The sequence below is a fragment of the Ornithodoros turicata genome, chromosome 2 (genome assembly GCF_037126465.1).
Source record: "Ornithodoros turicata isolate Travis chromosome 2, ASM3712646v1, whole genome shotgun sequence".
Taxonomy (NCBI): domain Eukaryota; kingdom Metazoa; phylum Arthropoda; class Arachnida; order Ixodida; family Argasidae; genus Ornithodoros; species Ornithodoros turicata.
Genome location: NC_088202.1, coordinates 58,299,148 through 58,314,370, shown reverse-complemented (window position 1 = coordinate 58,314,370; position 15,223 = coordinate 58,299,148). Strand labels below are relative to the sequence as shown.

The following is a 15,223-nucleotide window of genomic DNA, read 5'->3' as shown; positions in this document are numbered from 1 at the left end:
TCCAGGTACCTGATCTGGCCGTTCCACGAGAGATTGGCATGCAAGATAACATCAAGGAATGCATGGCACTTCTCTTGGCTGAGTGTATTATTGGCGAGGGAAAGGGTGAAAGCGCTCATGCGTTTCTACGTGAATGAGAGCACAACTGTCTTCACAGCCGAGAGGTGGGGGGGATATATGTATTAGACGAAAGGGGAAAAAAACGGGGGAAAGGTCAGCTAAACGGGACGTCGGCTTGCTATTCCGAGTCGCTCAGCCGAGATGTCCTTGATGAAGTAATCTGGAACAGCATCCAACGAGTTTTGAAGGCGGCGTTGAACCGCCGGTCTTGATCTACCAGTGGTCCAAACGCACACATCGTCTGCATATACAGAGAGCTGAACTTTCCGATGAACGCAACGCTTGAGAACCACCATAAACAAATTGAAGAGGATGGGAGTTAATACACTTCCTTGACGAACGCCTTGGGTCAAAACTGTTTCTTGCGTGTCACGAGTGCGGACGAAATTTGTTGTGTTGGACAAGAAGTCAGCCAACTAGACAAAACGTCTGCGAGATACTCTACTGAGATACTCTAGCCCGGAGCAGGATGTGCAAAACATAAATATGACTGACCGTATCATAGGCACGTTTGACATAAAGAAAAACAGCCTCGACAATCCTATTGCAGCTCTTGGCGACTTCAACAGCATTCACAAGGTACATGGAGCCAAATGAGCTACGGTGCCGACGGAAGCCCACCATCTCATCAGGGAAAATGTGATTCCTCTCGAGCCATCATTCGAGTCTTTGCAAGACCATTAGGTTAGCCTTACCAACAGAACTGGCAATGCTAACCGGACGGAAAGAGGACAGGTGCGATGGATGCTTGCAATGCTTCAGCAATGGGACCACCAAAGCTTCCTTCCAGCTGGCGGGTACCTGGCCAGATCACCATGAGGTGTTGTATATGAACTGCAAGGTTCGAAGGCTTCGAAGGTTCGAAAATTTTGAAATTTATTGTTCTTACGGTTTTCAGCAAGTTATAATTTCGCCGACAAGATTTAGCTCAACATCTTCCACATTGATAAATCATATTCTTACCAACCATAGGGAGGACCATTTGCTTTATGGTGTTGCTGCATGTGACATCAGGGATCACGAACTCGTGTATGTGTCTTGTGCAGCTCGAAGCATAAGGGAAATACATAGAGTAAGGCACCCGTTCGTCGATTACATCATTGCTGAAGCACAATTGTCTACACAGGTGTGGGAGGTCCCAGACAACTTGAACGCTGAAGACAAGTTTAAATGTTTCCACAATGTTTTGCAAACTATTATCACAAAGTCGACTTTCTATGTTACGCGTACTAAGCGAAATAGGGTAAGGAAACCGTGGATCACGAGTGGCCTCCTGAGATCAATCAAACATAAATACAAACTCTATAAAAACATCGGTCTAATCCAGGAAACCATGCACTATACTTGAGGTATAAAAAATACAACAATGTTCTTTGCAAAATACTGAGGGAGGCTAAGGTGCATTACTATTCGCGGTCCTTGAGTGAATGCGAGGGGAACCAAAAAAAAAAAGTGTGGAATCTGATAAAAGATGCACTTAACCAGTCAAACGACAGTGTAGAAGTGTCTGCTGTGCGAAATTATGACGGCAACATTATAACAAATGCGTCCGATATGTGTAACCTCTTTAACCAATACTTTTATAGCATCACAGAACAAGTCTAGTATATACCTCCAGCGAGAAATGATTTAGTTATGCTACCAGAAAGGGCGCTCACCAACATTTTTCTTGGAACGAACGTGTGCAGAGGAAGTGGAAACTATCATGTTAAACATGAAAGTAAAAAAATCCACTGGGTACGACAACATTTCACCCAGAACTAAAGGTCGCTAAAATCATACCAGTACACAAAAAGGGGAATAGGCTCCCGATTTCCAATTATAGGTCCATTGCTGCGCTGAGTTCACTCAGTAAGGTGATCGAAACGCTTCTCCATCGTAGACTGCTAAAGTACCTTGACAAACATAGCTTCTTGTCGGAATGTCAGTTCGGGTTTCGGACAGGTAAATCTACAGATTTGGCGCTACTCAACACTGTTGAGAAAGTTAGAACAGCCATAGATAGAAAAAGATTAATAATGGGCATATTTATAGATCTAACGAAGGCGTTTGACCTCATAGATCATGAGAGATTACTGAGACTTGAACTGTACGGAATAAGAGGTATGCCACTCCAACTCTTTAATAGCTACTTAACTGGCAGAACCCAGTACGTATCAATAGGCGATGATAAATCTACTAGCCTACAAAACATAGTTGGGGTACCTCAGGGTTCAACCCTGGGCCCTCTGCTTTTTTTAGTTTTTATCAATGATCTGCCAGAGTTTTTGTCAGCAGAGTGTACCCTTTACGCGGACGAAACCAGCGTGTTTGTGGATGCCGTAACCCTAGAAACACTTCACCACGAAGCTAACCAAGCTCTTAACAGACTGTCAATCTGGCTGTCTTTAAATAAGTTAGATTCCGAATTTTTCAAAAACTAGCTACGTAGTGTTTCCACCAGTACAGATATCACTTGATCTTGAGAATTCAAGTGTGTATTTTAGTTGTCACAGGCTCCCTCGGGCATAGTCGGTAAAGTTTTTGGGTGTCACACTTAATGAGCACCTTAATTGCCAAGAACATGTTAGTTACATTAGAGGGAAAATGTGTTGCGGCCTACAGGCACTGTCGAAGGTCGGAACCTTTTTTCCCGCACGCATACTGGTCAAGATCTACAATGCTTTGATCCACTCACACTTAAACTATGCTCTCGTGATATATGGACTAACCTATAGCAGTGTACTTCAGCCTTTGCTAATAGTTCAGAAGCCTGCACTGAGAATCATACTGGCCAAGGGTCCCAGGGACTCGATCACACACGCCTTCTCCCTATTTTCGAATATGGATGTCTTTACACTTATCAAATATAAATTAATTTTACTAGTACATAGTTTGGTGCACTTCACTTGTGTACTTAGTTCTGGTTCTCTTACATATTACAACACAACTTATTCGGCGCGCAGAACATACATGCACCTTAGAATGCCCTTCCCAAGAACTAATTTTGGTATATATAGATGTAGTTATCGCGGACCAAAAGCATGGAATGAATTACCAAAAGAGATTCGGCAATTAAATAACTCTTTCTTATTTAGACAGCGACTACGAGCACATTTAACTGGGCATTGATACACCGCTATCTTTGTCACTGTTTTACTGTATAATATTGTTGTCGTTAGTCATTTAGTATTACAAGGGCTAGTCATTTTACTTAAGGTGTTAGCGTTGTAGTTGAGATACCTATTGCTGATGCTGTTAATTTGTTGTACATCTGTTACATACCTGTGGTTTCACTTTATTACACTTGTGCTGATTGGCTGCCCCACAAGACATGTAACGCAGTTTCCATATTGTTTCCCCACACGGGACTACATAACAGGCTGCGGCCTCGTAGTCCCACATTTCATCAGTGTACGAGCAATGTGTCAGTAAGGAAAAAAAAAAAAAGAAGAAAGGCCTTCAGCGTCAATGTTTCCAAGGGCTGAATGATCCCGTCTGGACCAGGGGACCATTTCGGTCGGGACAAACGAAGGGCAGTTTTAAGATCTGGCAGTGAAAAATCCGCATCCAGCTGTGCGTCCGACGGGAGCGTTATACGCGCAATTTAAAATTGTCCCCGCATTTTTTAGCAGTTCAACGATCGCTATCACATTACTCCTCGTTGCATCAGTAGGGAGACCGCTAATTTTTTGTGATGTTACATCAGCGTGTTCGACAACTTCAGATGGCACATCAAACTTTTTGATGTTACATCAGGAAACCTTCTGTTTACATCAGACGGTTCTGATATGGTTTTTTGCACAGGCGCGCACAACTAATGAACAGTTTGCGTTGATAAAAAAATGTTGGTTGCTGGTCTCTTTATCAAAATTGCTTGGTCCCTGGCCAAATCCAGTCCACCAACGCTCTGCCGTCAAAGCTCTTTTGACCTTTTTGGACACAATAGGACTTCGATCCTTATTGTGAAGGGGCTCATTATTTGATTCCCGACATCACCACCAGCGATTGGGTAGAGTATCGCCCGTGGCGATGAAACTCCAAGAAATTTCGATAGGGAGAAGGGGCGAGAGTCCAGCTGACGAAGAGACTCGGAGAGTGTGGCTCGGGAAGGTTGGTAGTGGGAGCAATGAAGAAGAATATACTCCAGATCCTCAAGCACACCACAGTGGCAGCAGGTGGGAGAGTCAACTTGTCTCAAGCGGTAACGCCACTGAGCTGTAAAGGCCACATCGAGGCGCATTCGGTGGATCAATGCAGCATCTTGACGAGAGGTGTTTCGTCGATAAGGCAACTCCGCCGACATGTCTGACGGCGTCCGAGGAAAACCCAGGAAAAATACAGACAGCACAGCCGGCACCGGGATTCGAACCACAGTACCTGCCAGTCTCGGCCGTAAACTATAGAAAACGCTTTTGATGACGGCACTAAAGGCGCTTTATGTGTATCACTTGTCGCAAATCTTCTTCTTAATCCCCATTTTTTTCTTTCGATTATCATTATCATCACCAATCTTCTTCCACATTTCCTATGCTCTTTCGATTCCACTGTCAAAGAAGCCGCGTGATTAATCATTTCCAGACTACAGAAGCAGCAAGCATGCTTATCAATAAGATACGCCTCGTATTCATCATAAGACATAAAACAGCAGCAGGATTCAGTTCACCTACTTTGAGGGAGCAGTTCGGAAGTTACGCGCGCTACGCAATGAACATTAAAAATGAACAGAAGCTCTTGCATCAGCAGGTAAACTGGAGCACCTACTTGGGAAAAAGGATCAGCTTACATAAAGAACAGGGCGCTTGAAAATTTCATAACGGCCTACAAGTAGGTGTCCTTAATGGTTGACGATGTTGTCCTTTGATGTTAGCCGGCTGTGTATTTTGCCTAGCGCTGGTTCAAGTAGAACTCAATTTGTTGAGCCTTTGGGATGCAACGTTTGTATCTTGTTTCGAGAGGATCGCGAATGATATGTGCGTTCAGTATTCGTCAATTAGTCCGTCATACGGCATTGTAAATACACTCGTAAATGTCACATTACCGAAGGACCCGCATGTGAGCTCAGACCGCCAGAAATTGAAAGACCCGAGCTGACATACAGGATGGATTACGAAGTTTTGGATCAGAACATATCACCAAAGTTTACTTGAGTTTACCAAAGTTCATCAAACATTACTTGACACCAAGATCTTGCCAATAAAACATGTGCTGAAGTATGGCTGATTAGGCTTATTCCTTTCATTTGTACGGTCACGTTCAGAATGCTCATTTCACTTACTGGTAATACTCAAGTACTTTAAAGAGTATCTTAGATACTTCGTAGAGTACTTGGTGCTCTATTCCAATTACTTTCAGTTCTAAGTACTCTAAGTACTTTGTACTCTATTTTAAATAATTTTTACGCGGAGTATTTAGTATGCTATTTTAAATACTTTTGCGCAGTTTTTTTTTTTTTTTTTGTACATGACTGCTTGCGGAACGCCAGTACTGCTTGCGACAAGCTTGTCTGAAATCTGTTTATGTTTTCTCAAGTTTATCTTTTCCATCGTTTCCCATCATGGTTTATCCCATCTCAAATCTTCAGGTGGGGGGGGATATAGGTTTATTGCAAAACAAAACAAAACAAAAAACACGAAAGAGGGGAAAGGTTAGCGTGGCTCCAGCAGCCGACTTGCTATTCCCGCTTACAAAAAGGAAAAGGGAGGAAAGGAAAAATAAAGAGAAAGAAGAAAAAAGAAAGACAAATCGGAAAGAGCGAAAGAAGAGGCGCAGTCACAGGCTCAGCGCGAGCCCTGTGTCGGTAAGGAAGCGTACGAGTTCCCTTCCGACGCGCCACTGAATGGGGCGTTGCAGAGGGCCCAGTAGCGTTGCCAGCATGACCTCCCTGAGCCCTAGGACAGCTAGCCGCTCCATCAGAGTGGCACGGGGAGCGGCGAACAGGCGACAGTGGAGGAGTAGGTGGGAAGTGGTGCCCTCGGTAGAGCAGGCTGCACATGTAGGGGTGTCAAGCGTGTTGAGTTGGAAGAGCCGTGTTGGCGTTCGAGCCACGCTTAACCGAAGACGGTGGATAACGGACGCCTCCCTCCTCGTGATGTTTGGGGGAGGGACGTATTGCATGTTTGGGTCGATGGAGTGCAGAAATGTATTGGGCGAGATGGCACGTTCTGTGAAATCTTGGACACAGCGAGAGCGCAAGCGACGTATCTGGAGCAGGCAGGCAGACATTGAAAGCGGTATGCTGAGACTCAAGGCAGCCGTGGTATGGGCACGTTTCGCAGCAATGTCGGCACGGGTATTTCCGGGCAACCCGACGTGACTAGGTACCCACTGGAGCCGTACGCTGTGGCCGGAAGCCAAGAGCTCGTTGTATCTGGCGATTACAAACGTGCGGAGATCGCAAATAGCACTGCACCGGTACGACGCCAAGGTCTCCAATGCTGACTTGCTGTCCGTGAAGATGGACCACGAGTCGGCCTGTGAACCGGATATGGCGTTGAGCGCTTCATAGATGGCTGTCAGTTCCGCTTCGGTGGATGAAGTTTCATGCGGCAGCTTGAAAGTCTGTCTTCAGGTGGTAATAAACACGTCCAGTATATGGTCCACCTCTAACTACAGTATTGAAACAAAATTTCTAAGGCTGCCAAGATATTAATAATAATTGGGTGTTTACGTTGCGAGACAACTGAACTAGGGCCGCCAAGGAAATATGGGCTGGAGAACTACCGACATGCGATGTCAGACAACCGTGTCGCGAGCAGTATATTGATCGTAACACTCTGAACTGGTGTTTAATGTTCTTTTAATCCGTGTTAGCGCCGCGAAGCAACTGTGGCTATGAGTGGCGTGCAGATGTGGACATATGGAGAGAGGACAGCGGGAAGAAGTGGGAGACGGGGGGTCAGTATGCGTCCTGGGCCGACTTCAAAGGTAACTGTGCCTAGTCTTCGGAAAACCCAAGGAAAACCTCACACAGCACAGTCGGTGGTAGGATTCGAACCCTCCACCTCCCACTCTTCAGCAGGAACTTGGCTACGAGCGGTACGAGCGGTACGCCTTAACCCGCTCAGCAATGCCGCTGGTGTGCTTAATTATACCTGCCTTCAAGCGTTACAGGAGCACTGAGGTGACCCCCAAATTTGTTTTCGCTGTTCGGTGCAGAGTGTTCGCCAACGAATAAAACGAGTTCCTGCGAAAGAACGATGAGCGCAGGTGACCTACAGAGCGAGCGCGAGGGCTCGGTTCCGCACACCTTTGAAAAATCATTCTCCTCGTGAATAGAGTGCATCGCAGAACAAGAGGACGTCGTGACGTATGCTACTCCCCTCACGTGACCAGTGACGCAAAGCGGCACAGCCCAAACATGTATCACCGTCGCGTGAGTTGCGAAGAAAAAAACAAAGAAACGAGGCACGGTGTCTCCAATACGTAACGCGAGAATTGGGCCGGCCGTCTTCGGCTGCTTTCTGGGACTGGTTTCGGTGAATACGACTGCACAGCTATAAGGCACCGCAGAGCGAAAATATTTTGCATGGTGACTCCTGGTGGACCGCTTGACAGATGAGGCCGAATTTCGAGAGACGTTAAATGTCACCTCTTTGAGCCGAAACCTAGCGGATATTATATTACTTCCCCTTTTTTTTTTCTTCTGTAGATCGCGCTCGCTGGTTGTGGAGCTCAATTTGTGAGAGTTTCTGTTTCCACTTTGTTATCCAGCGTTGAAGTAAGGTAGATGAGGCGAGCCAGCTGGTGTGAAAACTAACTGAAGAGAACGTTCCTGCTGCGTGAGCGAAAAACGGAGGGAATAAACACAAGACACTCGGATAAACACAAGACTAACAATAAACACAAGACTAACTCGGAACCAGAAAATACGATATTAATTGTGTAAACAATCAGCATATATTCGGAAGAGAGAAGAAGTCACGAAGGGGAAGGGGAACAACAACGTTAACTTTAAAGGTCAGCTCTGCCGATATCCCAAATAGTCGAAACGGTTGTGATATTCTGAAAAGCCACATCCAGCTCTCCCCAAAATGCACCTTCGTTCTCTCAGTTCGGTACAGTACCATGTAAAAAAAATAGATAATTCATTTCGAAACACACATGGGCGCAGCCATTTTTATGACGTAGATGCACCCGAACGGGCATTGTGACGTGTACGCGTCTTCGTACTTGTCAGTGGATTCCAGCTACGGTTTCTCGTGGCTTCACGTATCTGTGCTTGAAGATGGCGGGCAGCCGGGTTCCACCGTTCCGCGATAAGTAGACAGTGCAGCAGCTGCGAACTCATTCGCGAACCAACCTATGTGCGATGTTGTGACTGGAATTCGTCGTTTGTGTTTTGTGAGCACGTACAATTTGTATCAAGTCGCGTCTGAGGTAGCCGCTTTGCAGCACTAGCCCATTGTAGAGACTGACGTTTCGACAGCCGTTTTAGCAAGAAAATGCCGGCAGCGTTTTATTCTTGCAGGAAAAAAATTGTGCTATGTATTTGAGAAACCGCGTACTGCTATGAGACAACTTTTACGTACGATTTATCAATGTGCAACCCCGTCGATGATGTATGTAACGACGAGAGACGTAAAACGAAATACAAACCACATTTTAAACTTTTTGTGTGATTTTGTGCATTTTCCAGAAGCTTTCTTTGAATCACACGCTCCCATATCACGCTGCGTTGTGTGGCACGCTACAAACTACTGCATTTTATGTCTAACATCTGGATATTGTTTGTAATGAGCACCGTAGTACAAAAACATGCACACGAAAGCTCCAGGAGCCATGTGGTTGCACACTATGCAGACGCAAAAGAAGTACCACAGCACATACTGCCACTTAGAAATGGTGTTTTTAGAAATGTGGGGTGTGAAGAGTTAGGGCATAGCATAGATCCTAGAAATCAGGTGCACCTTATCCTTCTGTAGAGTGCTGTTTCAATTCACAACTCAGCACATGGGGTGTAAAAGTGTTAGAGGCAATTATGTGACTTGTCGTCCTGGGTGACATCACTGGCCAGCCTCGGAATTAATTCCGTGCTCAGGAATTATTGTACAAATCACTTTGTATTTAATATTTATCATGTAGGAAATGATAAGCAATATGTAAGCTGCATCCCTGTCTGCAGCATTCTCGATTGCCTCTTACCTTTACAGTTAGAGACACGTTACCAAACCATTTGCAAAGGGCACTCTTACAGGGGCCATGTAACTTGAGTTTTTAATTTATAAAATTTATAAAAAATAAGTATACAATAAGTAATATAAAATTTGTATAACGTAAAAAATAAAATGTATAAAAAGAATTTATAAAAAAATAAATAAAAAGACTTCATGGAAGCAATGCGTTAGCATAACCATTGCACATGAAGCACAATTATATATGCTTGGACATCATCTAATTAATCTTCTGAACCATATATGTGGCTGCATACGAAATTTTTTATGCGCATGCTCTACCTTCCTATTCCTACATGTGCACACGAATAACAGCGAATATATGTGAAGTGACAAAAAGCAATGCTAGACTCTACCATCATTGTGCCCCTTTAACTTTTCCGGTACAGTTTCAAAATTAACTGCACAGCATCAGCAATCTTAAAGTATCTCAAGAGGGGAATCACATAAAGCTCCAATAATAGACTGTGCAAACAAAGCTAAAAAAAACAAAGTACTTCAAGAAAAATCTGAATAATCTGTTACCGTTGTGATATGTACTACTATGCACAGTTCATGAATGGAACATGTTACCTTATTGCATTGCCTCCATGTGACCACTAGAACAGGTAGCTTTTTAGGTCGCTCTTTTCGTGTTTTTCTATGGTCTTTTTTGTTTTCTGTTTCTGCAATAGCAAGCATGGCCATAGTGGAGCACATGCAGCCAAGGACAGGATGAGACATCTACAATGCAACACTAGCTCTCAACTGATATCTTTATTAGCAGACTCTGGAATATAGACACATATATGATGCTATGCAAATGACAATAGGTGGATGTCGTTTTCGCCGGCAGTGACGTAGCGAGCCAGTTCATCCCACGTGACTCAGTACTTCCGGTTCGAGATTTGGCAATGCGCATGTATCGCGTCTGTGTTCATCTCGTTCCCTTGTCTCACTATGGTCGGATGTTCTGCATACGGGTGCTCTAACTCGTCTGTCAAGGGACATAAAATGTTTCGGGTTCCATGGGAGAAAGCAAGACGAATGCGCTGGGCTGTAGCCATAAACCGAAAAAAAGCCGGCGGCCGTCTGTGGATGCCTGGTGTAGGCGCGCGCATCTGTGAGATGCACTTCGTGACAAGTAGGTTTTTCTCAATTTTTGAAGCACTTTAAATCGGAGCGCATTGGGTGTGATGCACGCAAGTAAAGCGTGAAATCTTCCGTTATTATGCAGGGATGCGAAGCGATGATCCGTCGCATGTGGATTACGTGCCATCAGTGTTCCGACACGATAGAGAGTCCGAGACCCGGGCTGAACGAAAAGCTAAGCGGTAAGCTTAATGGTAACTTTTTCATCTGTTCTGTGTAGTCCACTTTATGAAGTGTCATGTCTTGTTGTACAGTTATGAACGCCACATGCGCATAATGCATAAGCGAGAAGCTGCAGCTGCTCAGCAGCATCCCAGGCTCGATGGGGAAGCCGAAGTAGGGATTCTGGGCACTGATTATGGCAATACTGCATGTACCGACGATACCAGTATCGACGATAACATGGGCGACATCGCATTGACTCAGGCTAAAGGTTTGGGCCTTCAACCTGTTAAACGACAGCGAAGTTTCCACCTGTTTGATTGCGACAGTTTTTTTCTTTCTTTTTTTGTCATCAGCTGTCCAGACAGACGCACTCGCCTTGTGTGCAAGTTGTTCCTGCTTGCAAGAAGAGAACGAGGTACTGCGGGGGACAGTCAGTACTCTACAGGAGAGAGTTGCAACTCTAACTAGGAAATTGAATGCACAGTTTGATGTAGAGCACATGAATGATGATCAAGCATTGTTCTACACAGGTACGTGCCACTTATGCAAGACAGGTGTAGCACAGTAAAAAGAAATCCCTCTGCAACTTTTCAGGTCTATCGAAACCGGTCTTCTTTGCTGTACTTACCACCGTCTCACCTGTAATTCGTGACAGCTCAAAATGCCTGACGCACTCTCAGCAGCTTCTTTTATTTCTTATAAAGCTCCGTATAGGGACGACATTCAAAGACCTTGCGTTCAGGTTTGGAGTATCCGAGCACACTGCTAGCAGTATTTTTAAATGTTGGCTCAGAACAGTGGCTTCCCTCTGTAAACGGCTCATTGTTTTCCCTGAGCCACGTGTTGCACAGAGCTGGTTGACAGAAAAGGAACGTGAACATTTTCCAAACCTAAGAGCCATAATTGACTGCTCAGAGATTCCTGTTTCCAGGTGAGTGAGCAGGGTATCATTCTTTACCAATTTTTAAAAATTTGTTTACACAATTTTGGTGTATACTTGTGTTATTGGAGCTGATATTATTGGGCATCATGCGAAGTAATGTTGATAAACTCTGTGATGGTTGGCTTTCTTTGTAGGCCACTAAATATGAAAACTCAACAAGAGGTCTGGAGTAATTATAAACAGACCAGCACACTGAAATTTCTAGTGTGCGTCAACCCTCACGGAGCAGTAACACTCATTTCCAAAGTTTACGGGGGACGGATATCAGACAGGCAGCTAACTCTAGACAGTGGTAAACAGTTTCTCCCTGACATAGCCTCGATGTCACTGTGACACCCACGGTGGGTTTTACTCTGGTAAACAATGGTTCTACTTTTTACAGGACTACTTGATGTAATCAGAGAGGGCGATCAAGTCCTTGCTGACAGGGGCTTCCAGCTCCACGAGGCATTTTTTCAAAGAGGAGCTCGCCTAATCACACCTGCATCAACAAGGAACAAAGAGCAGTTACCACATCACGAGGTCACAACATCCAGAAGGATATCCTCCTGTAGGATTATTGTGGAACGAGCTATTGGAAATTTGAAGAAGTGGCGTATCATGACAGGCCATGTCCCACACACACTTGTTCCATATTTCGACAGTATCCTTACTGTTGTGGCAGGGTTAACCAACCTCACACGGCCACTGATAAGAGCAAATTAGGTTGTCGTTACAGGTGACCATCTCCGTGTGGATCAAGAATGCAGGTAAGCAAATAAGCAGGCAAGTTACAGGTAAGATCTTGCAAGTAAATGATTAGCAGTGAAATGATTTGGCTGTACACTGTTTTACTATGACTTAAAACCCACTAACTAGTCGTGGGAGCACAATGTCGGTGAAGAAAGCTCTCACACTGCTTTCATGGCACATCATAAACTCTTCGTCGCGCTCAACCTCCACAAGGTGTCCACCACGTTCCACAAAAAGGAAAAAGTAGCAACGCTTGCTGTCCACAAGGTTCAAGTGCAGTTGGGCTTGTACCTGGTAGTAATATCTGTGACTTTGCTTTAGGGTTCCATCCCTTGTTAGGCAAAAATCCTTTTGGTTCTGTCCATTTTCAGCGAGTGTTGTTGGGTCAGCGTCTCTCATTGTGTATAGGCACTTTACTTCAACCAGTGCTGGTTCGTGGCAGTCGCAGTAGTATACTCCGTCTGGGCTGCATCCCAAATAAGGGTACCTCGGGCTGATCATGAGCCCACAATCTTCTATCCTTCCATTGGCATGATGCTGTGACAACAGAGCAAATAGGGAGTCTTTTGCCCTTGCTTCGTTTTCAATACCATAATAAATGGCAGGACTTCTAATGTTTTGGGAACAAAAAATTTTTTGCAGCAGCGATGACACTTTGACCTGTTTGGATGCACATACGTCCTTGAATATTGATGCTGTTATCCTGCCTTTTCTGTGTGCAAACCAGGCTGGACTCTTCCGCTGTAGTCTCGTGAGTTTTTCTATTTCTTCCGCATCTCTTCTTGATATTTTAATATTGTCTAGCTCGACGCATATGTTGAGTGAGCTCAAGGGACTTGTAGGCGAAATGATGAAATCGCCACTGGCCTGAGTCTGCGTGCTTGGTTGCGTAGCGGCTGCTTGGTTGATATCAATGAGTGTGAACAGCCGTGCCTCTGGTGCGACCTAAACGTTGAGGCAGTTATTAGACCAAAAATAGGGTGGGCTCAGAAATTTGGTCACTTACTGTTCGTACTTGTGACACAAAAGCTTCGAACTTATCGTCTGGAAATTCTATGGTGGAATCTTCAGTAGCATTACGATTTCGTTTTGCTGACCACCATCGAGGTCGCCTATAGTCTAGCTGCCGCGCTTGCTGAGGTGGAATCTAGTTGAGTAAAAATCACTGTAGGATGTGCAACCTGTTTAAGTTAATGTCAATACCTGTTTCAGGCGTGGTGCCAGCCACTGGCATGGGAGATCTGTAGGTGCTGGCAGCTGCGAGTTGTCTCTGTGTGTTGCCTCAACAGTGAAGCATATCGCAGCACAGTGACTGCACACTTCACCCAACCTGAAAGTATACAGGATATTTTATGTAACAACATGATTAATAAAGAAACGCTTGCTATACTGTGTTACACCAGCTTACCCAGCCATACAAGAGCAAGATGCATCCACAATCTCCCCATCATGTTCTGCAGCAACCCAGCATGTGTACACCATGCCCGATCGTTGTGAGGGGCTGACAACCCCTCTCAGCACTACTTTGTTGTTGACAGTGGCTATGGTGATGTTGTGTACTTTACCTGTTGGTTAGCAACCTTATTAATATCCACTCTTCCCAGAAACCTGGAAACGCTAAGAAGTAGCACTCGCCGCTTTTAACATAGTGGTACGCTTCCATTGACTTGTAGGCCTCCATCTTCCTCTTATCGTGGCCAAGCTTATTAATGAAATATTCATTAATGTCGTCGTATGTTATCCGTGGCCACAGGTCTGCACAGTCTGTGTAGGATAACTCCTTGTACTTCACCACTTGCAAAAAGCTGTGCAGAAAAGCGGTAAACTTGAACCAACTGTTACACAAAACACCGATGTGCGCATCGGGACGCTTTCAGCCGAGCTCAACCGCATTGAATGTGCGAACATGGCTGGGTGGCTATTATATCACTGCAAACGAACTAGTCATGTCCCTCTTGATCGCTTATACACACATACATCAGTCAAATAACTGCGTTCACGCTACGCCCAAGCACACACAGCCGTTCACGACTGCAGTGCTGTGCCCAAAAAAGCTGCGGTGCTGCCACTTTTACTGGGAGCAGTTATAAATTTCCGCTGTTGACTGTCCCGTGCGCCATTTAAACATCGTTCTTTTCTTTATTATTCTTTTTTTAAAGATTACTCACCTTCCTGCAGCCATAGCCATGCCGCGGCGGTGAGAATTTCGAACCGGAAGCGGTGGAGCACAGGGTTGCCTACAGATTTCGAAACTCTACATTCACCTATTTAACCAATAGAATAACAGACAAGAAAAAAGGGTTATATATCTTCCCCTCTCCTTATTATATTTCACAGGCAGCCCTAGTATCATCTTGAGTGAGCCTGTGCGTCCCCTTTGAGATTAGGTATCTCGGACAGAAGCAAATCCAACAGCGGACTGCCTACACATGCAACTGTCTTGGATTTCTCTAACCACTTGTTGTTTAACTGCTGCCGTGAGCTCTGTGTTCTGGAAATTCAGGCAGCATCCAGAGTCCCTGAAATGTGCTGTCATGTTTCTCGAGGGCATCAAAAGTCCGTCCTTGGCTGCCTGTGTTTCACTATGGAAACACAGATTTGTAAATAGCATCTGTTGATTGCACTGTACATGCCCCCATATAAATGATCATAGTGGATACTACATCTTGTGCGATAATGTCAGGAAAACAAAAAAGCTAGATTTGAAACCACTCTTACGTCGTAGTAGTAGTATTTGTGTGAAGCTACGCAATTCCTGTCCTGCAAATAATTTAAACCATATGTTTCATCTGCAAGCGTGATGATCCCTTGGAAAGCAATCCACACTTGGATGGAACTACCGGTTCTGAAACCTATCCCTGACATGTGTAGCCATCAGGGAGGAAACCCAAGGGCTGCGGTGGAAAAGACAAACACACACGGGCTATGTTCTCACTGCTCTGGCTACTAAGAAGAACATGTTCCAAATTAATATAACGTG

General features: G+C 44.8%; 2 protein-coding genes across 2 annotated transcripts; one reads left to right on the top strand and one right to left on the bottom strand.

The window, feature by feature from the left end:
- The first annotated feature begins 10,096 nt into the window (after positions 1-10,096).
- Positions 10,097-11,507, top strand: LOC135384686 (uncharacterized). Its single transcript, XM_064613875.1, has 5 exons — positions 10,097-10,395; positions 10,489-10,585; positions 10,658-10,836; positions 10,922-11,098; positions 11,500-11,507. The coding sequence occupies exons 1-5, from the start codon at positions 10,212-10,214 to the stop codon at positions 11,505-11,507; spliced, it is 645 nt and encodes a 214-aa protein (XP_064469945.1). The 5' UTR covers positions 10,097-10,211.
- An 814-nt stretch (positions 11,508-12,321) lies between these two features.
- LOC135383554 (uncharacterized) lies at positions 12,322-14,426 on the bottom strand. Its single transcript, XM_064612968.1, has 6 exons — positions 14,412-14,426; positions 13,879-14,048; positions 13,652-13,808; positions 13,447-13,573; positions 13,250-13,390; positions 12,322-13,188 (listed from the first exon to the last, which is right to left on the bottom strand). The coding sequence occupies exons 1-6, from the start codon at positions 14,423-14,425 to the stop codon at positions 12,352-12,354; spliced, it is 1,446 nt and encodes a 481-aa protein (XP_064469038.1). The 5' UTR covers position 14,426; the 3' UTR covers positions 12,322-12,351.
- Positions 14,427-15,223: the final 797 nt, after the last annotated feature.

Bases quoted from the DNA above. Each gene is read 5' to 3' on its own strand.
- LOC135384686 (XM_064613875.1), top strand. From the start codon at position 10,212: ATGGTCGGATGTTCTGCATACGGGTGCTCTAACTCGTCTGTCAAGGGA. The intron at 10,396-10,488 runs GTAGGTTTTTCT...GTTATTATGCAG, and splicing joins TGAGATGCACTTCGTGACAA to GGATGCGAAGCGATGATCCG. The intron at 10,837-10,921 runs GTTTGGGCCTTC...TTTTGTCATCAG, and splicing joins CGCATTGACTCAGGCTAAAG to CTGTCCAGACAGACGCACTC.
- LOC135383554 (XM_064612968.1), bottom strand. The intron at 13,574-13,651 runs GTAAGCTGGTGT...GTATACTTTCAG, and splicing joins TCTTGCTCTTGTATGGCTGG to GTTGGGTGAAGTGTGCAGTC. The intron at 13,189-13,249 runs GTAAGTGACCAA...CTCAACGTTTAG, and splicing joins TTGTGTCACAAGTACGAACA to GTCGCACCAGAGGCACGGCT.